Source organism: Pezoporus occidentalis, unplaced genomic scaffold, assembly GCF_034315485.1.
Source record: "Pezoporus occidentalis ecotype Australia unplaced genomic scaffold, CSIRO_AGI_Poc_V1 ctg202, whole genome shotgun sequence".
In the NCBI taxonomy this organism is placed as follows: domain Eukaryota; kingdom Metazoa; phylum Chordata; class Aves; order Psittaciformes; family Psittacidae; genus Pezoporus; species Pezoporus occidentalis.
Window position 1 is genome coordinate 24,740 of NW_026913879.1, and position 23,190 is coordinate 47,929.

At 49.6% G+C, this 23,190-nt stretch overlaps 1 protein-coding gene and 2 long non-coding RNA genes across 7 annotated transcripts; 2 read left to right on the forward strand and 1 right to left on the reverse strand.

Annotated features, from left to right (window-relative positions):
• Positions 1-1,167: 1,167 nt before the first annotated feature.
• LOC134163624 (uncharacterized) lies at positions 1,168-6,753 on the forward strand. The gene is made up of 2 exons (XR_009964784.1): positions 1,168-1,463; positions 4,695-6,753. It is a non-coding gene; the product is annotated as an uncharacterized LOC134163624 (long non-coding RNA).
• A 1,654-nt stretch (positions 6,754-8,407) lies between these two features.
• Positions 8,408-21,171, reverse strand: ATCAY (ATCAY kinesin light chain interacting caytaxin). 2 transcript variants are annotated; one of them, XM_062618643.1, is made up of 12 exons: positions 21,048-21,171; positions 16,748-16,812; positions 16,212-16,433; positions 14,978-15,163; positions 14,223-14,325; positions 13,534-13,665; positions 13,043-13,129; positions 12,453-12,551; positions 12,188-12,223; positions 11,462-11,497; positions 10,703-10,735; positions 8,408-10,138 (listed from the first exon to the last, which is right to left on the reverse strand). In XM_062618643.1, exons 1-12 carry the CDS (start codon positions 21,122-21,124, stop codon positions 10,129-10,131), a joined length of 1,086 nt encoding a protein of 361 aa, XP_062474627.1. In that variant the 5' UTR covers positions 21,125-21,171; the 3' UTR covers positions 8,408-10,128. The 2 variants fall into 2 exon arrangements, with proteins under 2 accessions (XP_062474627.1, XP_062474626.1); XM_062618642.1 differs by having other exon boundaries at positions 10,703-10,738.
• On the forward strand, positions 10,141-22,529 carry LOC134163623 (uncharacterized). Of its 4 annotated transcripts, XR_009964783.1 has the most exons (6): positions 10,141-10,411; positions 12,607-12,966; positions 16,772-16,858; positions 21,039-21,222; positions 21,581-21,809; positions 22,317-22,529. It is a non-coding gene; the product is annotated as an uncharacterized LOC134163623 (long non-coding RNA). The 4 variants fall into 4 exon arrangements; XR_009964782.1 differs by lacking the exons at positions 10,141-10,411; positions 12,607-12,966 and adding an exon at positions 21,897-21,994 and having other exon boundaries at positions 16,402-16,858; XR_009964781.1 differs by lacking the exons at positions 10,141-10,411; positions 12,607-12,966; positions 22,317-22,529 and adding an exon at positions 21,897-22,248 and having other exon boundaries at positions 16,405-16,858.
• The last annotated feature ends 661 nt before the right edge of the window (positions 22,530-23,190 follow it).

Consider the following 23,190-nt stretch of genomic DNA (forward strand, 5'->3'; position numbering starts at 1 on the left):
CTCACCACAGGTGCACCTTGTGGAAAATGGGTTTTAATTGTGTTAGATGCTTCTAAAACCAGGGCTGGCTTGAGAGGTGTTAAGTGAAGGCAGAGTTGGCCGTGGTTCTGGAGGGCTGTTCAGCTCAATGTGAAGTGTATAGTATATGTTTTTAAATAACAGCTTGTCTAAGAGGGCTTAAACTATCCAAACCATTGTCTGCTTTTGTTCTTCCTTCTTATAAAGTCAGTCTACAGAAGCATTAAAAGGCACACTCAAGGATTCCTTGTCCTACTCTGGTTTGTAAAACAATTGTAAAAGCCTTAGTAACACAAATACCTTGGTGTGTGGTGGCCTGTTCCTCCTCTTTGCTGCTTTGGAGCCTGCAGAGCTGATTCTTGCACTGTGATCTGGTGCTGATAGCTGGGTGTGCAGCACATACGTGCTGTGCAGGGCTTGCCCCTGGCTTAAGGGGCATCCTGGCAGTGGATGTGCTGGGAAGCTGTCCCATACACTGGGTTTGCAGCCCTATTAGGCAGGACAGTCCCTAAATAACACAATGACCATAGAAGCCTATAGAATGTTCTAACTTTGGCAGTTAATATTATCTCTTTCCTCCGATGTGCTATCCTATGGCTTAATCATTCCACACCTTACTTGGATCCCTGGTATTTTGTGGACACCTTTTCCTCAAACTGTTTGACATCATTATCTTTTATTCAGATCAACTGTGTCCTAAACTGTGTTTAACTTGATTTTTTTTCTGCCTCTATTTCAGGCCTGCAGAAGTGTTTTGTGGTCTAAACTCTTGTTTGTCTGGCTGCAGCTATGTCAGTTGATCTAATAAAAGATGTTACTTTTGCCCACAAAGCTACTTCATGCTTATCAGCTGTTAGGTCAAGGCCAGTGCTTTGATAAAATGAGCTAATCATGAATAACCATAGAACCATGGCACTGTTTGGGCTGGAAGGGACCTTAAAACTCATCCAGTTCTAACCCCTGCCACGGGCAGGGACCCGTTCCACTAGAGCAGCTTGCTCCAAGCCCCTGTGTCCTGCCCTTGAGCACTGCCAGGGATGGGGCAGCCACAGCTTCTCTGGGCACCCTGTGCCAGCGCCTCAGCACCCTTGCAAGGAAGAGCTTCTGCCTAAGAGCTCATCTCAATCTCCTCTCTGGCAGGTTAAAGCCATTGTACTGCCAATGAAAAGGTTATTAACCATCAGAGGTATAAGATTCTGGAATTCTTGCAATGAAGATATTGAAGGCAAGAAAGGACTTTTCTTTAAGATAGAGCCTGATAAATTCATAATGGGATTATAGTGAATGTTTTTTTCCAGCCGAATGTATTGTCTTAATTCTGTCTGTTTAAGGCATAGACCAGAGCCAGTATTTCCACTGTTACTGTTTATGGTCAACATTAGAACATTCTCTGCTTGTTCCTGGAGATGTCACTTGCAAATTGTACTTTCAGCTTAATTCCCAAGGTAGCCACATAAAATACTTGTTCCAGAGAGATTTGGAGCTTGGATCCTTGATTCTGATGGAGATGAGACTTGGGGAAGTCAGACATCCAGCAGCTGCCCATCACTTTAAGCTCAGCATTCCCAGGGGAGAGACACCACGTCAGCTGATGCAAATCATCATTGGGCACTGAAGTGGAGTGATGCATGTTTACACCAACTGAAAATCTGACCTCAGCTTAGCTCCCTGCTCAGGTTTTTCATGCCCTTCACCGTGTTTCTCTCCTGTCCATGAGCTAGGAAGGTGTCTTGGCTCAGAAAGCAAGAAGTGTGTTACCTCAGTGTTCATTTTGCCATGCTTGACCTTACCTACTAGCCAAAAATCAGGAGGCTCTGAAGTTAAAGTCAGGAGGAACCACTGGTCTTGGCTGCTCCTGACCCAAACATCAGAGTTGTGCTGATCCAAACGTTTTTGGAACATGCCATCCTCGAGGGGAGTGAAAACTGTGTTCTGCCCTGTTGGGATTTACTGATATCAATGGGCTTCAGAAACACAGGCTGGGCTTTTGCATTGGAAAAAGGAGGTTTTGGCCTAAGATGTGTCAAAAGAAACGTTTCTAGTGCAGATAGCAAACAAAGAAGGGTTGTGCTGGTAGCAGCAGCAGGTTTTAGTACTTGGCTGAGTTCTCTGGGATCAGTGAATTCCAGAACAGTGAAGACCCATTATCTCTATAAAGAATGTTCAAACTTTGTTGCTTCTAAAAAGCAGAGGAATGAAGGACAGGAAGCACATTTTGTAGTTGTGGTTGCTTTGGTTTGGTTGGGTTTGGGTTTAGTTTTTAAGCTCTGAGTCACAAATCTCATTTCTGTAGCTCTCAGTGTAAAAGCTCATTATTTAAACCTTTTCTTCATGGTCCCTCAGTGCTCCTGTGCCTGGGTTTGTTTCTAAGCCACTGCCATGGATTTTCTCTCACCCCTGTTCACACTCACACATCAGGATAGTAAAACAGTGTTCACCCACATAGCTCACATTCCCAAATGGCCTCAGACGCGGCGGTGGCGTGTCCCTGCCTGTATTTGGAGAGTACCAGCACTTCAGCTGCCTGCTGCCCCAGGAACAAAAACTGTCCGAAATGAGCAGTGACAGTTACACTTACCAGCTCCAACGGACTTCACCCAACCTGTGAAAATGTGGCTATGCAAATGCCAAGTGTTCATAAATGCTTTTTTTAGCCACAGTTCTCAGTGAGTTATGCTTGGGGCATCTGAAACTTCCTTGTTTTGGGGCTTGTTTATCCTGCAGATATGTTATCTACTTGACACGTCACTGGTACAAATACCATTCAACAGTGTGCTTTGATCAGGGAGAGAAAATGTGCCCTCTCTTTATTTTTAGAATACTAATGTTTACTAAAGGTTTAATGTTCATCTTCTTTGTTAAGACTAAGATAAATTGGGCAGAAGCCAGTTCAAGTATACACTTGAACACTGCCAGGGATGGGGCAGCCACAGCTTCTCTGGGCACCCTGTGCCAGCACCTCAGCACCCTCCCAGGGAAGAGCTTCTGCCTCAGAGCTCATCTCAGTCTCCCCTCTGGCAGGTTCAAGCCATTCCCCTTGGCCTGTCCCTACAGGCCCTTGTCCCAAGCCCCTCTCCAGGTTTCCTGCAGCCCCTTCAGGCACTGGAGCTGCTCTCAGGTCTCCCCTTCAGGAGCCTTCTCTTGTCCAGGCTGCCCCAGCCCAGCTCTCTCAGCCTGGCTCCAGAGCAGAGCTGCTCCAGCCCTCGCAGCATCTCCGTGGCCTCCCCTGGATTAGCTCCATCAGCTCCACATCCCTCTTTGGTGTCGCCCCAGAACTGGATCAAGGCTGCAGGGGGAATCTCCCCAGAGCGCAGCAGAGGGGCAGGATCCCCTCCCTCAACCTGCTGCTCATGCTCTAGGGATGCAGTGACACAGGAAGACAAAGTCTTTATGTTCAAGCCCAGTCAGTCTTAGCTCAAGTGCTCTCACAGTTAGTTTTTCCCAAAGCTGTGTTCTGTGTGGGTAATACCGTCCAACCCTTTCCCATTGCAGGTATGACATCTTACAGCTCACTCTCAGGCAATATTAACTTCTATCTAGAGGCTGAGTTTCCTGTTGTGGCTGTTCTCTTTGACTAAAACAACCCCAACCAAGTGAAACTGCATTTGAACTGGAATGGATTAGCTTTCTTTCCTGCTTCAAACCGCTTCTCAAAGCTCAGCTCCTCAGCATTCCTTTGATAATTTCCAGCAGCGTGTTAGTCAGGAGAACAGACTGCTTTTGGTCATGTTAGATACTTGCACAAGAAGTCTCAAACATCTGGGAGAGTTAACTCAAGGTGACAAAACACTGAACTGTGCTAAAAAAAAGAAGGAATGTTCTAGCCCTTTCTCTCTTTTCCCCTGCATTATCACTTCTTTCCCTCCCCTGGGCTGTGATTCATTCAGCTGGCAGCCCGAAGGACATGTGCACAGTGTGCAGCTGGATATTTAGCTGCATCTCTTAGCAGTGGGGAGTGAGAGGCCTCACCACAGGGTGATTCATCCCATCCTAAGACAGGTGAAATCATCTCCTGTCATCGACTGGAGAGGGAACCTACAGACTGATAAAATTAGGAGGTGATGAATCTCATCCCTAGTACCGAGCTGAACTCTTTGGAGAAGATTCTCATTGTTTTAAGATGGGAATCTGGGTTTTTATCAGTGGCCTATCGTGGTTAGCAATGATGGCAAACACCTTGGAGAAGTCTGTGCTGTAATTAGCATGTTCTTGACTATTGCTCCATTCAGGAGCCGCAGTCATTTTAAAGGGAAGAATGGGAGCACAGTGCACATGTGGTAGAAGAGATTTCCCCTGGGGTGACAGTTTCATTCACAACTCAGGTTTCAGTACTGAAGAGTAGGGAAATACTGACTTCTCATTCCAGCTGCAGAAGAGAGGTCTGGGTGGAAAGGGGTTGTATGTTTTGGGGGGAACACAAGCTTTTTCTTTAGTGTTTTGAAATCACACAAAATGGGGATGTTCTGGGTGTTTTTCTGCCTTTAAATTAGAGCTGATGGTGGAGTAAATGTGAGATTCCTAAAAGCAGCATGCAGTTTAGGTGGGTTTCAGGCACCTAATTCACAGAAAGTGAGTCATGAAAACTATGTCCTTGATGGAGAATTTATAGTGTCTGAACTTCCATTAGAAAACTTGTCAGATTTTACCTGTTGCTCTGATCTTGATCTTCATCACAGGTGCCACCACCTTGGCTAAAAGAAATCTCAATCTGAATATCCCTGGATCCCATTCAACTGAGAAAACTGAAGTGTCCCAACTCCTTCATCCACCAAAGACCTTCTCTGGTACCTTCAGAGCAGAGCTGATGCATGGAGCCACGCACCCAACAGCACAGCAGCAGAGGCTGGCACATGCACACTGCAGGACACTGCAGCACAGGGGAGTTAAGCAGTGACAAGAGCAGTAAACTATTTAAGGTATAACTTTTCCCTCTCATTCTACCAAAACCCCTTGAACCAACAATGGAATCCCAATATATTGACAAGATTCTGGTGGTTTTGGGTGCCTATCTTTGAAAGGGCAGCCAGCTTGCTGCAGAGGTCTTTTAGAATGTCTCTTCCAGGGAATATTCTTTTAAGATCTCTAATTGAAAGTAATAATAAAGACCTTCAATCAGTCAGATAGAGGAATGTAACGTGGCTAATGGAAAACTACAGTGAAGGGTGATGGAAGGGTACGTTTGCTGTTGAGGAAGGGCATCATGTCTTCTGACTGGGAAACTGTTGCTTTGGTAGGGTAGCAGCTAATCCCATTCCATGTGGCGTGGCCTAGTCATCACACGATGAGCTTTTGAACTTTGTCAGCTCTGCTGGTTGCATTCTCTGTGCTTCGTGCCAGGTTTTGGCATTCCTCAGCCAAGATTCCCTGTCTCCTGTTTTGTCAGCGTTGACCAGATTCCTTCATGACACACCACTGATGCTGGTGGCCTTTTGATGTAATGTGTGGTGAAAGAAATGTTGTTGATACTGCTACGATTTTGCATTTTGCAGCAGCACAAGTGCCAAGGAGGACTTGGACTTGCTTTATTCAAGGGAATAGGATCCAAACACAGAAATCCATCGTGTTTTCCATATGGAACCGAAATCAAAATAAAAGATCTGGACAAAAAGAGGAGGATGCATTTTTGCGTAAGGATTAGTCTCATTTTAATTGTATATCCACAGATTCTGATGGAATAATACAAAGCAAAAATAAGAATACATACTGAACAGCAATCTATGTCTTCTAGCATAAACCACCTAGTTACAAACACTTTAGAAAAATGACAGGTCACACATTTTTACAGGTAGGTTTGGGTTAAAAGGACCCACTACAAAGGAGAAAAAACTGAGATAGATCAAAGTGATACCGTCATGGTGACTTTTAAACTTCACTTTACCAGTAGCATGCTGTATTTCTGACTGCCAGTAAATATGGAAATACAAAAGAGAAAACATGTGCTTTTGGAGATAGAGCAATTTTGCCTGGTCATTTCACCTGCTGTCAGGGTAAACTGAGCTTATTGCCACCAGCATTTCAGGAGCTCTTTTGTTTTTTCATGTCAAATAGAGGATGTGCTGCTTTTAAAACCTTTCCCACGGAGGTTTCCTCCCATGTGGGATTGCACATCTGTAAGCAAATCATCTTAGAGAAAATAGATGGATAAATTTGCAAGGAGGTATGCTCTAAACATCCACTCACATTTACACAGCACTGTGAAGAGGAGACGGGATTCATTATCCAACTGAATATACAGCAGCATCTCAGTTTTGTTTCCTGGGTCTTCCTTGTGATTCAAAAGGATGATTCCTAAACAAAGTATTTTCACTGTATAAATCTGACACTGGTCAAGTCCTGTGGCTGCCTCAAGGAGCTGGGAACGTGTTTCCTACTCTGTTCTCAGGATGTGATTTTTCAGGCTGACGCTGGCTGAATGTTGAAGTTTGACATAAATTAGACAGTGAGTCAATACTGTGATTGCTGTGAATATTATGGGGGTCCAATAATTCTGTCTGCAGCTAAAATGGGGCTATTTATGGATTCACCATCAGAAAAGCTCATGAGAGGTAAAATCCAAGCCCAGAAAAATGGTGTTGATAATTCCTGCTGTTTGATAGGATACAGTGCATTCATAAATCAAAGTATTAATCCTCTCAAGATGTTTTTCTGAGGCAAGGTCTGCTGTACACTGGCAACACTGACCAGTACAGCAGTACTGCTACAAGGATGGAGTTTATTTCATTATAGTTTTTAACCCTATGGATATATACATGGCAAAAGTTCTAATGTCAATGGGCTTTTAAGAGCAAGATTTTGTATTTCTTTGCTGGTTTCTCAGCTGCATCTCCAATGGAAGCATAGAGCTTGGCTGATAAACCCCTCTGCAGATAGGCTTTGAGAGCAGCTCCCTGAGGAACTGGCAAAGAAACTTGCAAAATGCCTTCAGTCACCTCAGATCTCTGTCTGTTCTGTTTGCACAGCTCAGCTTCTATGCAAGGTAAATCCTGTCACCCAGTTGACAGCTCCCTCCCAGTGCAATTACATCTGTTTGCAGGCTCTGAAACCTCAATCTGCTGCCCCTGAGCGGCTGGAGGTGGATCTGAGGTTGCAGTGATCTTCTGAAGAGGAATGCGGTATTTTGGTGGTGTGTTTGTTACAGCACCTAGAGCTGATCTTGCTTGAAGCCTGTGCAGCTCAGTCAACACCAAACTTAGATTTGTTGCTCCACAGCTGGGAAAGGAACTCTGCCAATTTTCTTGTTTCTGTGTTTCTGCCAAAGCATTTGGGGCTACTTTGGTTTCCAGTAGCTTCTAAAAGCACTGAAAGATGTTAATAACCCTTTCTTTTTGTTGCTATAAAACCACACTTTTTACATTTAGCTACAGTTGCAGGTTCTTTTCTGTGTTGAAAAGAGTAATAGCCACCCATCCAGCCAGGAGCATACCATCTACACACTCATATCATTGTACTAACCATTCAAATATCGTGCATACTACTTAGAGTGCTGTGTCAGAAAGTGCTCTTCTGCAAGATGGTGCCAAAGAACTTCCAAACTGGCTCTGGTGCTCCAACAACAACCAACCTCCTTCGTGTCTGGAAATGAAGCTGGTGTCTGCCCTTTTCCCAGCTGAATCTTTAGCCTTGCCCTCAAGGAATGACTTGAAAAAATAGGAAGTTTCACCTCCAGGATTGCTCATTCTGCAGTTGTTCTTCTGCAGTGTCTTTTCTTTGGGAAAAACCAAACCTCTGGATTCCTCTGGCATGGTGGCTGCTGGGGATCGAGCAGTTGGTTTCTTCAGGTCTCAAGACTAAACATAATCGAGGTTTCTTATCTCCCATGCCCATGTGTTCTGTAACAGCAGGATTTTTCCATGACGTTGGGAACATTTTTTTCCTGTTTGGTAATTACAGATGCATAAAAGGTTTCTGGAATTGTACTTTGAAAACATTATTAAATGATCTGTTGGCTTTATTCATTATAGAATTGTAAAGTTCCCTTTCAATGTCCCACTGCATTGCATTCTCGCGTGGAAAGCAGATGATTTCTTATCTAAATGCATTAAAATGGTCTTAAAAGGAATAAGGACAATCTAGGTTGAAGCGTTGTCAGTGGGAGATAGTGCCTTCCCGTGCTCCTACACTACACGATTTGTGATTGTTACTAGTCTGAGCTAAAATTAATTCCACTGGAAGAGTCCTTTCTTTATTTCAGTGGGTTCCTTCAGTCCATCTGACAGCCCATGTGTGAGAAGGAACACCCAGCTTTGCAGGGTGGCTGAACACGCTCGTGTTTGGTAATCCCCGACTGCTGCTTCTGCCTTGGAACAGATGTCTGCTGCCTGCGTGGAGAGCTCTGGCCAGAACTCCTTCTGTGGGGAGGTGCCATTGGCATGAAACCCACGCTCCAAAACCCCTGAAGCACGGAATTCACTGGCTCAGAATGAAGTTTCCAGAAAGCCATGGAGATCGGTGCTTGCTTGGTGCTTATTAGTAATATGCCAGTGAGACAGAATATGGGGTTTTTGTCACCTTCAGTTTTTCAGGGGGGTGCAGTGCTCTGTTTGTTTGTCATGCAAAGGTCTGCTCAGTGAATACATCTGTGACTGAAGAATGTGAGAAAAACACATCAAAAGAGAAGTAAGTTGGAAAGCAGCTTTGGTGCTCCTTTGTAGCAGTAGGGAAATGGAGATCTCATGGGGAGCAGTTTTAGTCACTGAAAGGAAAACAGAGAAGCTTTATATATGCAGAGGAGACAGCCTTATCTTGAGGAAAATCTTGCTTTGCTGGAATTGTCCTCCGGGGGAGCTCAGAGCAGAGTGAAGTGGTGGTGACTCCCAAGAGCCACGGGTTGGGGCTTGCCAGGCTTGAACTGTTCCTTAAGTGGTGAAATAGGCGATTCTTCAGCCACAAGGGGCTTTACCTGATGATTTGAGACTCGCTGACAGACTCGGGTGAAATCAGGAGCTTCCAAATGATTTTTGGCCAAAGAGTTTCTTGAATTTTCTTCCCTCCTTTGCTCACAGAATCCTCCTGAGTCCGAAGCACAGATTTCAAGCCTCTCGGTGGCACATCTGCATCTCCTGGCTGCTGAGGAGCTGAACCCAGAGGCAGTGTCCTGCCTCACACCTGCAGCATTCTCCCCTTGGGTGGGTATGTGTGTAGATGAGGCCCCTCGTTACCCAGGGATGGCAAGTAGGGAATGTCAAACATTTAGCAGCTTGTCTCCGCAATAGGAGGTATTAATAGTGAATGATTGTCCAGTGTCGTGAGATCAATCAATACAAGGACAAGGGGTGAAAAACTTCCCTGTCCATAAGGCTCCTTCTTAAAACCAGACCTTGTTTGGTGTATGTGCGCTGATAGGAGAAGATGATCATGAGAAGCTCTGTGGAGGCTGCCATACCATAGGGAACTCTCAGAGTTACCAGAGTGCCTTACAAACCGAGACAGAGCAAACCAGGAGCAAACCATGGCATTTACTGCTAGCAATGATTCGGTGTGAGTTAAGAGGAACTGGCAATGGATTAACTGGTCAAGGCTGGAAGAGCTTCCTCGACTGGTGGGCACTTGGTATCTTCAGAAAGAAACACGCACTGGCTGTAGCAAGGAGGGAAATGCACTCTTCTCATTCCATGTCCACCAGTCCCTGGTTGCCACGTCTCTGTGGAGGGAACGGGGGTTCAAAGCAGAATGTCTCAGTGCTGGCCAGCAGCAAGTTAGAGGAAGGGTTTATAATTTAAACAAAAAATATATCTCTTTCGGGGCTCGCAACTACTGGACTACAGGATGCTCTTAATTGACTAAGAGAAAACACGGTATCTATTTGCACTATTAATAGCTCTCCACAGACCATTACTGAACCATACTGGAACCTGTCCTGAAAAGTGCTCTTCTTGGCTTGCTTGGTTTTGTGGCTTTGTTTCTTTTTTTTTTTTCTTGTCTTTTTTTTCAAAGGAATATGTTTCCAACAAGTTGAATGGACTTTGCATCTCGGAGGCGGGGGAGGCAGGCTCCATGAGCTACAGAACTGGGAACGAGATGGTGACAAGGTCTTACACCAAAAGGTCATTTTCGTGGGTGGCTGCCAGGCTGCGTCATTCTTCTGCTCCATTCATTCCACTCTGCTTTGATTCACGACATACTGGGAAGGAACAGAAAGACAGAGTTATTTTTAGGAAGCGAATTGTAGTAAAAATGTTGGTATTCCCACTATGTAAAAACCAAAACTACGAGTATGTTTGGGTGTAATCCTCTACTAAAGCATGTCAGGGGAAAAGAGAATGTTATTCATAGCTTTAATGGGCTTTCTTCTTCTCTAAGGATGTTTCCTGAGTGCATAGGACCATGGAAACGTTCCTGCCAGGTAGAGGAAGGCAGCTCTGCAATAAATACCCACGTGCACACCCTACCCCAGGTAATCTATTGAGGGGCAGTGTTTCTCCTGCAGCAGGGACCAGCCCATGCTTGGGAATGAGCCACAGTGGTTGTGGCTGCAGCCACAGCAGGATGAAGGCAGCAACAGCTTCTGGGTTTTACATCCCCCATGCACAAAGTGCCCCCATGCCTCTTCTGTGCTGAGTGAGCAGCACCAGGGTGAAGAGGCCCTGGGCTTAACCCAGTCCTGGCTTTCCCATTTGTCAGTGGGTTACAAATGCAATGGTATCTGTCGCGTGGAGCCAAACAAAGAGAAAGGTACAAATCGAACCTGGTTTCCTGATCTTCTGCTGGGGGCACAGGCCTGCTTGGAAGAGAACCAGCAAGACAAGACGTGAACCTCCACCACAGAATAACCACCCTCTCTTTTCGCCCCAAGGTCCCATTTGTTTCTCAGAACAATTCAGACTCAGCCAACAGACCTTGGCAATTTTTAGCAAAGCTCTTTTTTTTTCTCTGGGAAAAGAACAGCAGAAACATGCACTGCTCCCCCTCAGGAGCTAGTTAGAATAAAAAAAGAGACACTATATCACTCTGAAGCAGAGCCAAAACCAGGCCAAATTATCCTGGCCTAGGATTTTGACACTGTCTCCCAAGCCTCCCTATGATTTTCCTTCCCATCTAATGTTACAGCCTCATATCTTGCCTTTACAGACAGCCAAGATGTGCTTGACAGCAGTTTTTGCCCCTCTGCATTGCACCATCCCACAAATGCTACGACTGAATGTCAGGAGAACGTCCCCGGCGCCTCTGGCTCTGCTCCATGACCAAATGGGTTCACTGGCAGAGGTAAAAGGCAGTGTCAGGAATCTGTTGGCATAGGTGAAGGTCAGTAACACCACGAAAGTGATGGCAAAGGGAGCTGTGAGGGAAAGGAGAGGTCCCAGACACTTCAGTAATGTCCTGTCAGCTCCAGACATCTCCTGAGAGGTCAGACCTGCTTCCCCAGGGGGGGCACCAAGCAGTGGGGCCACTTGTGTCACTAAAGACTGGTTTTGTAAGTAAAGGATAAAGAAACCAGAGTAGTTACCTTTCCCTCTCAGCCATGTCTTGTTTCTCTTCTGCCCTGTAAACACAAATCACTTTTGAAACCTATCATCTAGAAGCAAGCAGTGTGATACAGTTCTCCAGGGCATTTCTAGGGCACTAGCTGGAACCGGGTGAGCTTTCAAGTCTTTTTAACCCAAAGCAGTCTGTGACTGTGGTCACTCTCATGCTGACCCAGCTGGTCTTGCCTCTGCCCATGACTGCCTTTTGCTTTGAGCAGAGCCAACTGCTACCACTGTTTCTAACCGAAATCACTGGCAACAGAACAGGCCTAGAAAATGAAACAGAACTGTCAACTGATGTCCCTCCTGAAGCCACTTCAGCAGAATGAAGCGGCTTTGGAACTAAGCACTGGCTCTCACTTTCAGGTCAGTTTGCAGGGTTGTAGGGGGAAAATGTGCTGTTTCATACAGGGTGATTTCTGCTGACCTTTGCTAGCACCTGCAGTGCGTGCGCAGCGCGAGTGCACTGCTGGGGTTAAGAGGAACAGATCTGTGGATAAATAACCTTCAAATCAAGGTGCTTCTCCCTCCTGCAGCTTTTGCTTACCTTGGGAAAATCAGCAGGAAGGAAGTGTAGGCTGTGTGGGGTATCAGGGAGGAGGAGCACAGAATTGACTGGTTATAGCACAAATAGTGATGAAGGAATGCAACAACATCCTACAAAATGAATCCCCACCTCTTCCCCCTTCCCACAGCATTAATTTTACCTTTCTTTTCTGGCCTTGATCCTCTCTTCTTCATATCTGCAACAAACAGGAAAACAGTCTGTAAGTGTTACCTTTAGTAAAATGCAATGTTTGCTCTGAAGGTGACAGAAACTGCAACCCAGCACATTGTGCAGGCTCTTGCTTGGCACCAGGATAGCAGCAGCATAGGGCTCCAGTACATGGGGTCTGACCCAACTGGTACACAGCACTTTTGTCCTGCTCCTCCTCAGAGCCACGTGTGCCCCAGGGTCCCTCTGCCACTCACTGTAAGACGCAGTCTGGGATCTGCACGTGCTCCATTGGGATGAGTTGCTCCAGTTCCTCCAGGCTGTGGACATACTGGATCTTATTGATAAACTTCACACTGGCAGAGAAAGAAAGAGTGTGCCTGAGCTCCTGTTTTGATGTTCTCTCCATAGCAAGTCACAAGTTTCCCAATGGAAACGGGGAGCTCTGCATCTCTGTATCCTCTTTGGTCTGAATGTTCTCAGCTCCTGCCAGTGCTGATCTGCCAATGACTACAAGTTGTGGTGAGGTGCCACATTACTGTACCTCACGTTTCTTTGACCCTTGCTCCTCAATATCCATAGGAGGAAAGAAGGACGACCATTCCTGCTCTTCCCAGGAAATCTTTATGTGCTACCCACTGGGACAAACTTTGATCCGGATCCAGACCACCACAGTATCTCCTAAAACCACCTCTAGAGTTGGCCTTGGAAGCGTCAGGGAGATGTAGGACAAGAGACAAACAGAGCCACCTTGGTTGCTACGAATTAAAGGTGAGCTTAAGATCTGGTTTGTGAGGTTAAACTTTCACTCCAAACCCAGCCAAGTTTGGGAACACATCACAGTTACCTGATGAAGGGTCTGGATATGGCCAGCACTGTCCGGATGAACCACGAGGGATGCACGATTATCAATGCTTTGAGGTTTTTACGCAGCCTGTGGAAGAGCCATGGGACAGAACTCAGATTCAAAGTACCTTTCCTTAAACTGTGTCAGGGCACTAGCAAGTGTCATGATGCTGACCAGCCTCAGGTGGGTGTCTCCAGACAAAAGCCCTGCCCTTGGCCTTAGGAACCCTCTTTCAGCTCTGAGCTGGCAGGCTGCAGGAGCACTGCCTTGCTTTTGGGTGCTGTATTAGGCTGATCTCTGTGAAGGTGCTTGTGAGGGCAAGAGGGTGATGCAGGGAGCCTGGAGTAAGTCAGAAAGCTCTAACAGGATGGAATCGCAGCATCTGCAGAGGGAGGAAGGCAGAGTGGCTGGGAAGGCTGTGAGGAAGCAGTGGAAGAGATGTGGGAAGAAGACTGGGAAGAATGAAGAGGCAACACCAATGGGATCCTCACCTTCTGTCTATCATCTGGTAGCATTTCTTCAGCCAGCCCAGGCCTGGCATCCTCCTGCGGGGTGTTGCTCCATTCAGGTACACGATCATATAGTCCTCAGCTACCAGCAGCTCCAGGCTACTGATCACGTATCTGTTGGGTGGTGATCAAAAGGAACAGGAATATGAGACTCAGAAAAGGTCCCTGAAGCTTCCTTTAGTGCCCGTGTGCTACCTCAAAAGCCCTCCAGACCCTTTCTTTGTAGGTCTTGGAATAGAGCAGGAATCTGGCACCACTGTAGGATTATTATTTCATTATGCCCTGCAGGGGTATTTCTCTGGGATCACTGTTCTCATAGTGCATGAACTGATGGACATCCTGCACTGTTCTTCTGCCTAGCAAGAGCATCTACCAGCTCTTCAGCACTGTGTACATATGCTCTGCCCTGGCTGTGAGTCCATCACTGGCATAATTAACACTGAATAGTTGAATGCTTTGACTCATTGGACTTGGATGTGAACTCTGTGGACAGTGTCTCACCCAGTGATGCTCGCCCCAGTCTGCAGCTGCACCCTGGGTACCTTTGGCCTGGGTTCAGACTATTTCCAGCTGAGGTTTGGGATGCACTGAATACATGGAAACTGCTTCATTGGAGCCCCAGTTACCTTCCCTGCCCTCCTCTTCCCTCGCAGACCTTGCCCACCACTTACAGGAAGAGATTCTCCATGATGTAGTGGTAATCAGCCAGGTTACTGTCTGGGAGATAGCAGGCAGCAAAGACAATGATGGCATTGAGACCTTCTCCATAGTATCCTGGGAAAGAAAGACACAGGCAGCATCAGTGACATTTTCCAGGGGAAGATGTGAGAGCTGAAGGGAAGATGCATGGCTAAATTTGGGCCTGGGCTGGTTTTTGTGCCTCTGTTGAGCTCCAGGGAAGTGTTTGTATCTCTTACAGGCCTCTCACACAGAATTGCCCTGCTCCTGGTTTTGGTTATACCATGCACATAGGATTTGGGGAAGGAATTTGTGTATGTCACAGCACGTTGCTGGGAGCTTTGCCCTGCTTTGTGGCTGGGATTTGCTTGGATTTCAGGGATGGTCACTCTCTGGAGGTGCTGGCCTTTAGCTGTGCCACTGGAGACAGCTCAAGTGCTGAGCTACAGAGGGTTCAGGTACCTGCCGGCCCTTCATCACTGGGGATGCAGGTACTTAACCCGGGCTGAAGGTCAGGGTATAGTCACTCTTGGTCAGAGCCAGCATTATCCCTACTTTTGCTTATTGAAGCGTTGCTCCAGCAGCTGTGTGTTCCTCAGCACGAGCTGGGTGCTTTGTGCTTCTCCGCCACACAGCAGTACAAACCAAATAGCAATCTCCCCCTAAGGACAGGCAAAACAACCAGCGCCAGCATCCCCTCCAGCTCGACAAAGCCACCAAGGCAGGACCAGGCTGTCCTCCTCCTCACCTCCGTGTGTCACCACCCGCATGTAGGGTTTGATCATCTGGAGGTCGATGCGGTGCTCCTGCTCCCCAATGATCACAGTCCTCCAGAGCCGCCCGTTGGTAGCACTCCCATCCTCCGGGCCACCATCCCCAAAGAGGTCTGCGCTGTCCCCTGGCATGTTCTTCGCTGTGGCCACAGGAGTGTCGTCTGGGAGAGGGACAAACATTTCTGCCTTTCATAGAACGGATGGAGAGGCTCTGCGAGAGCTTCGGTGGGCACTTACTGACGGTAACAACCACAGGATCATCTGTTTCATCTGTAGCTTTGGTCTGAGTAAGGCTGTGGATCTTAATAACCTAGAATGGGCTCGGTTGAAAGGGACCTTAAAGCTCATCCAGTCCCAAGCCCCTGCCATGGGCAGGGACCCCTTCCACTGGAGCAGCTTGCTCCAAGCCCCTGTGTTCAACCTGGCCTTGAACACTGCCAGGGATGGGGCAGCCACAGCTTCTCTGGGCACCCTGTGCCAGTGCCTCAGCACCCTCACAGGGAAGAGCTTCTGCCTCAGAGCTCAGCTCAGTCTCCCCTCTGGCAGGTTCAAGCCAATCCCCTTGGCCTGTCCCTATCGGCCTTTGTCTAAAGCCCCTCTTGTTTCTTTGTTCCATTTGCCAAATTGTAATAGAAATAAGCTTAACACCTCATGCTGCTGCTTATAGTACCTGCAGTCACAGGTTGAACACCAGGCTCTTTGTTAGATCTTCCTTCAGCTCCCTCTATACTGACTGAAGAGGGCACTGCCTGTGCCATCAGTCTTGTGATCTACCAGCCGACCTGCCTGCAGGAGCCCTCCTGAGCCCCATTCAGCCAAAGCCAGGCAGGTTAACAAAGACCATGTTAGTGAAGATGTCTGAATGGTCACTGGTACCTTCCAGCCTGGGGTGGTGGCCCAGCTGCAGCAGGAAGGGGATGTGTGTCCACAGCCCATGCCATACCCTGAGTTATGGCTAAACCGGTGTTTTCAAGTCCCTGAACTACTTCTGCCTGCCCCAGCCCCAGATGGGAGTGCTGAGATAGCAGCAGCTGGGGTCCTGGTGGGGCAGATGCTGTGTGGAAGATAGGGCTTGGTTGTGTGTGCTGTGCTTGGCTGCTGTGGAAGTTGGTCCTCAGCTGCTGATGCTGAGTGGTGTCAAAAGTGCTTAAAATGAGGTTAAGAAAAGCCCCAGCCCCTGCAGCCGTTCACCCAGACCCAGCTTTTTACCTTCCCATTCCAGCTCGTTCCCATTCCCCAGGAATTCGAGGGAATCTGTCTCGTCAGGAGTTTCGATGTCATCCACATTAATGTCCAGGTCGTCTGGTGTGTCCAGGAAGTCATCGGAGAGAATGGAGCCTTCACTCTGGTCCAGGGAAATGTTGATTTCAGGTGCAACAAGCGTCTTCCGCTTACGATGCGCCCCGTTAAAGTTTAAAGTATTGGGGGGAGCTGGAGTTAAAAGGAAAATAACTGACAGGTTGTCCTCCTGCTGTATCCTGAGTGCAAGACATGGTGCTGTCATGATCACATTGCAAGCTAGGGCCTTGGAAGCTAAGGGTGGTGGATCAGAGCTGGGCAGTACTGGAGACCTACAGGTATGGGTGGGTAAAAGTGCCCACGCTTCCAAGCTGCCTTTCTCCTCCCCCAGCTCCTTGTGAAAGATTAGCAAATTCAAATCTCTGCTGGTTTCGTCTCCCACATGGGGATTTTGATGGAGGCTCCAAGGGAGCTGGCTCCCGCCCTAACTGCAAGCTGGTACTTACAGGATGTGTTCTCATCTTCCGTAGGGCTGCCCAGTGACTCCATCCCCGTCTCCTCCGGGAGAGGTCTGCAGGCAAGCCGAGATGTGGAGGTCAAAAGACAGGAGGGAACAGGTAATGTTAAGGAGAAAGGCCCTCCATGGCAGGCAGTGCAGAGAAGTGGGAAAACCATGCAGCTCCCTGTGTGCTCTGCCCCTTCCCTTCTGCCTGAGAGCTCAGCCTGGGGGACACTGCCCAAGAGCAGCCCAGCACCTGTGCTCTCTGCCTGGGGTCCTGTGTGATCCCTGGTAACCTCCAAGCCATCCCACCGACGCATCCCTCCTGCTGCCATTCAGCCAAGAGGCTTCAAAACCCAGCCAGGGACAAAGGGACAAATCCTGTCCCCCGATGAGCCTAGTAACATCCTCACTTTCTCCATATCATCCCCATTTTTATCTCCATCAGAAGTCCGAGAGGCAGTGCCAAGCTCTAGGGCACCTCATCAAAGGAACCAGGGAGCATCTTCAGCAGTTGTCTGTGCTCCTGTTCCCAGCACAGTGTCCAGACAGCCTGAATGCAGCTGTTCCTAAGCCCAGGGAGGGATGCTTTGATCCCAGCAGCAGCTGAACTAGTGCTGGATGCTGAGCAAAAGAGCACTTTGTGCTCTCTGCTAATGGCTCTGTAAAGTGCATCCTGCTTTCTGTCACAGGCCCTGGCTGCAGCAGAGAACTTCATCCAAACACAACCACGTCTCCCAGGAGGCAGGTCAAGAGAGAGCACCTTTGCTCTAAGGCAGTCTGTTCAACACAAGGATCAAATCTCAGCTGTGATCCCAGAATTGTCACCTCAGCCTCATCTGACAAGAGCTGACAGTGACACCCAAACCCTGCCAAGGGTTGGAAGCAGGTTCATCCTGATCTAAGATGCAGGCACCAGCACCCAAACCCATATTTCGGTTCCAAAGGCTGACCCACTGCTCCCTTCCTGGGTTCCATGGCAGAGGTCAGGATCTGCAGCTTGTGCCTGGCTCCTGGGAAGGAGGGTATCAATCCCCATGTCTCCAGCCAGAGGCTGGAAGCACTGATTCATTCAAAGCTGACTTTCCTGTACAGATGCTAATGTCCAATCTTATGATGTGGCTGTCACCCTTTGGAAGCCGATGAAGTTACCCCGATAGTGGTCAGGAGCAAGTGAAGTCAGGATATGGCCTCCAGTACTGCAGCCAGGAACCCTGGCTGGTGGCTGAGCAGCACTGCCACCCTGAGCTGGACACCTCCTGCATGCTTTTCCCCTTCATTTGAGCTGGGCCTTGTGCCTGTCCCCTGGTGACCAAACCCCACCAACCCCCCAGCAAGTTCACGTTGTCAAAGGTCTGTTTAAAGGGGACCTTCTGAGCTGTCCTCGTTTCACCTGCCCCTTGCTGGAAGCTCCCCCTCAAGGGGGAAAGAGCTCATGCCCCCAGGCATGAAATCCTGGGTGCTGGGACAGGGGGTACCCACCAGTCTGAGGGCAGCAACAAAGGGATAGGGCTGTGCACAGGGCTGGGGTCCAGGGGTGATGGAGCCCCGTACCTCTGCATCCACAGGCTCTGCCCTACAAAGGCTCTTTTTTGTGCTGGCATCACACCAGAGCCACCAGCCAAATTAAACCCTATAAATATTTTGATTAAGGGATAATCCTCTCCTAGCTGGTTATTGTATATTTATGAGAGTTGAAGGCCTGATCAAAGGCGCTTGCTCCTTGCTAGTGCAGCACCCAGACCCCATGGGCTGCCACAATAGTCCTGAACACCCAGAAAGGTCCCTCTGCCCCCCTCCAGCTCCTCCTCCTCCCTTTTGCTTTTGTCTGCAGGGGGCCTGGCTCCTTGTTTGTCTGTGAGCTGCGCCTGGCACAACTTGAGGATAGAGCATCACAAGGGGACCAGGCCCAGCCGTAGCTGAGTACGTGCTGCAGCCGGGCACTCTGTGCTCCAGTGCTAGGATTCATTTAAGGAAAGCAATTCCAAAAGCAGGGGGGGGAAGAAAAGGCCTTTCTTACCTTCCCCAGGGGGGGGCTCAGCTCACCGCCTCCCAGTCTCCCGGGTAAATCCTCCTTCCCAAACGCAGCCAGCCCCAGATGCTCTGAAGGAAGCAGGTTCCCTAAGCGCCGGGTGCCACCATTTTCCTTCCTGCTGCTCACTTTCCTTCTCTAAGCACCTTCTCTCGGGCCCCAAGCAGCCTGAGCCGTCAGTGCCCGTGAGCCGCGGGATGCTGATGGAGTGAGCATGCTCCTGCATCCGCCCCGCGGCAGCTCCAGCATCAGCGCAGGACCGCGCTGCACAAGCCAGCTGAGACACAGAAACCTTCCGGGAGCGGCAGCAGGGGGGACCCTTTCCTCCCCGCTCCCTCAGTGCCCTGGCGCTGCACCTCGGAGCTTGTGCAGCCCATCGGCTTCTCCCGGAGGGACGGGGATGTCACCGGCTGTCCTTAGTGAGCGGCTCACTTCGGTTTCCCCGGCCCTGAGCTTTGACTAGGATACGGCGGAGTCTTTTTTCTGTGGCAAGATTGGTTAATCACAGCTAAGCAAAAATAGCTATGCAGCAAATCATCTGCTGGAGAGCTGCTGTCCCACATGCAGCAGCTTCTGCCCTATTATTTTAATACTTTCAGGGGGGGGAAGTGCCTTGAAAATGATCATTTCTTTATTTCCAGTGCTAGTTAAACACAGCTGCAGCCACTCATTTGCCTCCTGCCTGGTTGGGCCCTATTGCACTTGCATCATTCCTGATTTAATCCCTCTGCAGCAGCCCATCAGCAGGCTGGGGACCTGCAGCAGCCATGGTGGCATCCTTTTGCCTCCCCCTGTGCTCTGTTTGCTGGGTGGGAGTGATGCTGCCTGTATTAGATGGTGTTGAGGGCTCTGCAGAAGAGATGCCCCCTGAAGGCTTGACTGTGGCTGGGGTCAGTTTGCTGCGTGCAAGGCAAGTGTGAAACAGCCTGGCAGCTCCTGCTCCAAGGTGGTGGTGGGGGTTAGTGCCTGGGTATCCTGGTGCTAGACTAGCTCGGTCCTAGATTTTATCATTTAATCCCAGATTGGTTTGGGTTGAAAGGACCTTAAAGCTCCTCCAGCTCCAACCCCCTGCCATGGGCAGGGATACCTTCCATTAGAGCAGGTTGCTCCAAGCCCCTGTGTCCAACCTGGACTTAAACGCTTCCATAGACCTTTGGGGAGCTTTGAGTCAATGCTTTCCCTTCTGTACCTCACTTTCCCTTCTACTCAATTAAAAGCTTTTCAGCACAGTGCTCGGGGGGAGCCTTAGGTTGGCAGAGCTCCATCAGCCCGAAGCTCAGCTCTCAGAGGAAAGAAAACCCAGGAACCCATCCGAGGAACCCAAGGCCTTGGCTGAGCCCATCTCTGGCCAGCGGAAGGACGAGCCGTGTCCCACGAGCCGGGTGCTGTGCTGGCACACAGAGGTGCTCAGATCAGTGCTGCAGCTGGAGCCAGGGTGAACAGAGCCAGGCTCATCCATGGTGCCAAGGGGAACAGGAGACCCTTTCTCACAGGGCAGGGGCTGTGCGTGCCCCCCCCGCAGAGCACACTGTGCCTCTGTCTGTGCATACAGCGGCTCTGTGGGCTGCTCACGGAGCTCAGCTGCAGCTGGGACAGGGAGAGACAGCCCTGAAAAGCCCCTCAGCTACACAGACCCCAGCTGCAGTGATGGATGTGTGGGGCAGCACCGGGTAGATGCACCCTTTGGGTGGCTGTGGGGAGTTCAGGGCGCACTGAGCATACAGGGATGCTCTCTTTGATATTCCATACTATTAATAAAGCACCTGTGAAGGTGAAAGATGTCACTTTGGCACCTTCTGTCACCCACACATCATCTCTTACAAGGTTTGCGACCATTCAGGTTCTGCCTGTCAGTGCCCGTGGTCATTGCATCCCAGTGACTGCTTCCTGTGGCGAATTCCTGGCGAAGCAGCCACTGCTCTGTCTGGGGAGATGCTGCTTGATTCAGAGACTGGGAAGGAGTCCATCCACCCCCATGTGCCTCCATCCATCCATCCATCCATCCCTATATACATCCTTACTAATCTCCCTGTGCTCCATACCAGCTCCTTACCCTCTCCTTGCTGTGCTCACAGGGGGTTGCCAGAAGCCTCCCAGAACTCCTAAGCATTCAGAGCAGCCTGGCTATGAAAGCTCTGTTCTCTGGCCAGAACTGCCCTGGTGGAGTTCAGACTCCTGTTGCCTCAGGTGGGAGGGCCCTGCATGCTCCATGCCCTGCAGGTTTCTTACAGGAAGAAATCAAATTCTCCTTGACTTTTTTTGGCAGGGAACAAACCTTGGGAAGTCCTCGTCTTGCCACTCCTCCTTCACATCCACGTTTTCCATCCGCAAAGTGGCCTCTGTGGTCCCCATGGTGCTCAGAGAGGGGCCGGCTGCACAGCAGGTCCCTTGGGGAAGGGCTTGGGCTGGAAGGTGGAAGGCAGAGGTTGGCACCAAACCATTCAGAGCAGGTATGCTGACAACCTGCCCCACAGAGAAGGAAGGGTAGGGGGACTTGTGGGTACTTGTCATGCTTTGGACAAGAGGGTGAGGCTGGCCCTGGGCTGAGGCAGTAGGTGCATCTCTGTGCTGTTGTGGCCTTAGCTCATCTCCCTGAGAATCAACACTCTCTGGGCCAATGTCCACCCATTTCCCCCTTGCTGCTTCTCTTCCAGTACTAAGCTGACCATAAACAGGTACCTCTGAAGTGTGGCAGAAAGGGAAGAGAGGAAATTGCCCCTCCCAGGCTGCTTTTAGGTTGGGTTGGCAGAAGCACCATTTTGCTGGCCTGGGTAGAAGTTAATGGCTTTGGGTTTGGGTTTTGCAGAGCAATTCCCGACTGCTGCTCCTGGTTTGTTCTCCATCCCCACACTTGTCCCTGCACCCTGAGAGAAACGGGGCTGAGGGCTCAGGACCAGCTCTGGTCAGAGGGAGCAGGTAGGCTGGATGCTGCTGTGGCTGAGCTTAGCTGCACCTGAGTCTGGAGGGGACAAGGTCAGGCCTTATCCTGTACAGAACTCGCTGATGTGAAACCAGCACGTGCATTAACCCACTGCAGGTCAGCTCTGAAACGTTCTTCCTGCAATCAGCTTTTACACTGAAAATGTATCCAGGTTCTGGCTGGATCATGATGTGTTCTTTTTAGGATAAGGGACCCAGGGTGATTTCCCAAGCGGATGGGGCTGCTCTGTCTGTCCCCCAGTGGCAGGGAAATCAGCCCCTAGCAGAGCCTGACCCATTGCTGTAAGGCTTTTCTAGAGAGCCAGTGCCTTTTCTGCTTGCTTTGGAGGCTTGTCTTTACAGGGGATGTTGCTGGTGATGATCTGAAGAGAGACAAATCTGTGTGTATCTGCTTTAAAGGAATGTAGAGGCCTGAGTAAATCCAGCATCCGCCTTTATGACAGGCACGGGCAGAGACTGGGATCAGCGCGGAGAGCTGCTGGGAGCGTGGCAGCTCTCCACCCATCCCAGCACACACGTTCTGCATCCTGTCCTTACGCTGGGCTGCATGCGATGCCCATGCCACTGTCACACATGTCTCCATTTTTACTTCCTCTACATGCAGTCAAAGGAGATACCTTGGGGCTGAGAGAGACCCCACCTTCCCTCCCTCCTCCCCACCGCTGTCATCTGCTTTCTGCTAACCCTGAACGCATCATGGAGGGAGGAAGAGAAAGGAAAGGTATGAAGCAAATCTCAGGCTGGAGTGGGATGTTCCTCAGTATCAGACATCACCCAGCAGTATGGAAGCCCAGATGATGCTGTACTCACCAGTGCCTGTGGCTAGTGAGGAACAAAGGAGATCCTGCCTGTATCCCGGGCAGGCATTCCCCCGATGGAGATGGGCTGCTCAGGAGGTCCAGCGCCTGGATCCGGGCGCAGACGTGTGCGGCTTTCCCAGCGGAGCGCTGTGGGGATGCATCTAGGTCGGCCTTTCTCACAGCACTCCTTGCTTGCTGATTTGGATTTCGCTGTGAATTGAGGGCAGTTATTTGTATTCTTCCATGGCTGCTGCTTCCTCTGCTGCCTCCCTCCCTTCCAAGGTAGCTGGTTATTACGTTCTGCTTGCAGCTGGCTAAGCCTCAGCTCCAAAGCAGCCAATTGCTTTTGTGTGTGAGGAGGATGGCGGTGGGGGTGCTGGCAGGGAGGGGGGTGCTATGGAGGATGGGAGGAGAGAGGAGCTGAAAGCACCCCCCTTCCAGTGTCACCGCTCCGCCAATTGGCTGCAAGGTACCAAATATCTCCCTACACTCTTCCTCCGGATGAATGATGCTGCCGGGGCTGAGCAGTCTCCTTGCTGCTTTCAGTGGGAGAGAGGGATGCCCATCACCCAGCAGGATCTAGCCCTGGAGGAGAGGTGGGAACTGGAGAGGGGTGGCTGGGAAGGGAAGGGCTTTTTAATACAGGCATCATTCCCTTAGAAAGTCAAAGGTGGCCTC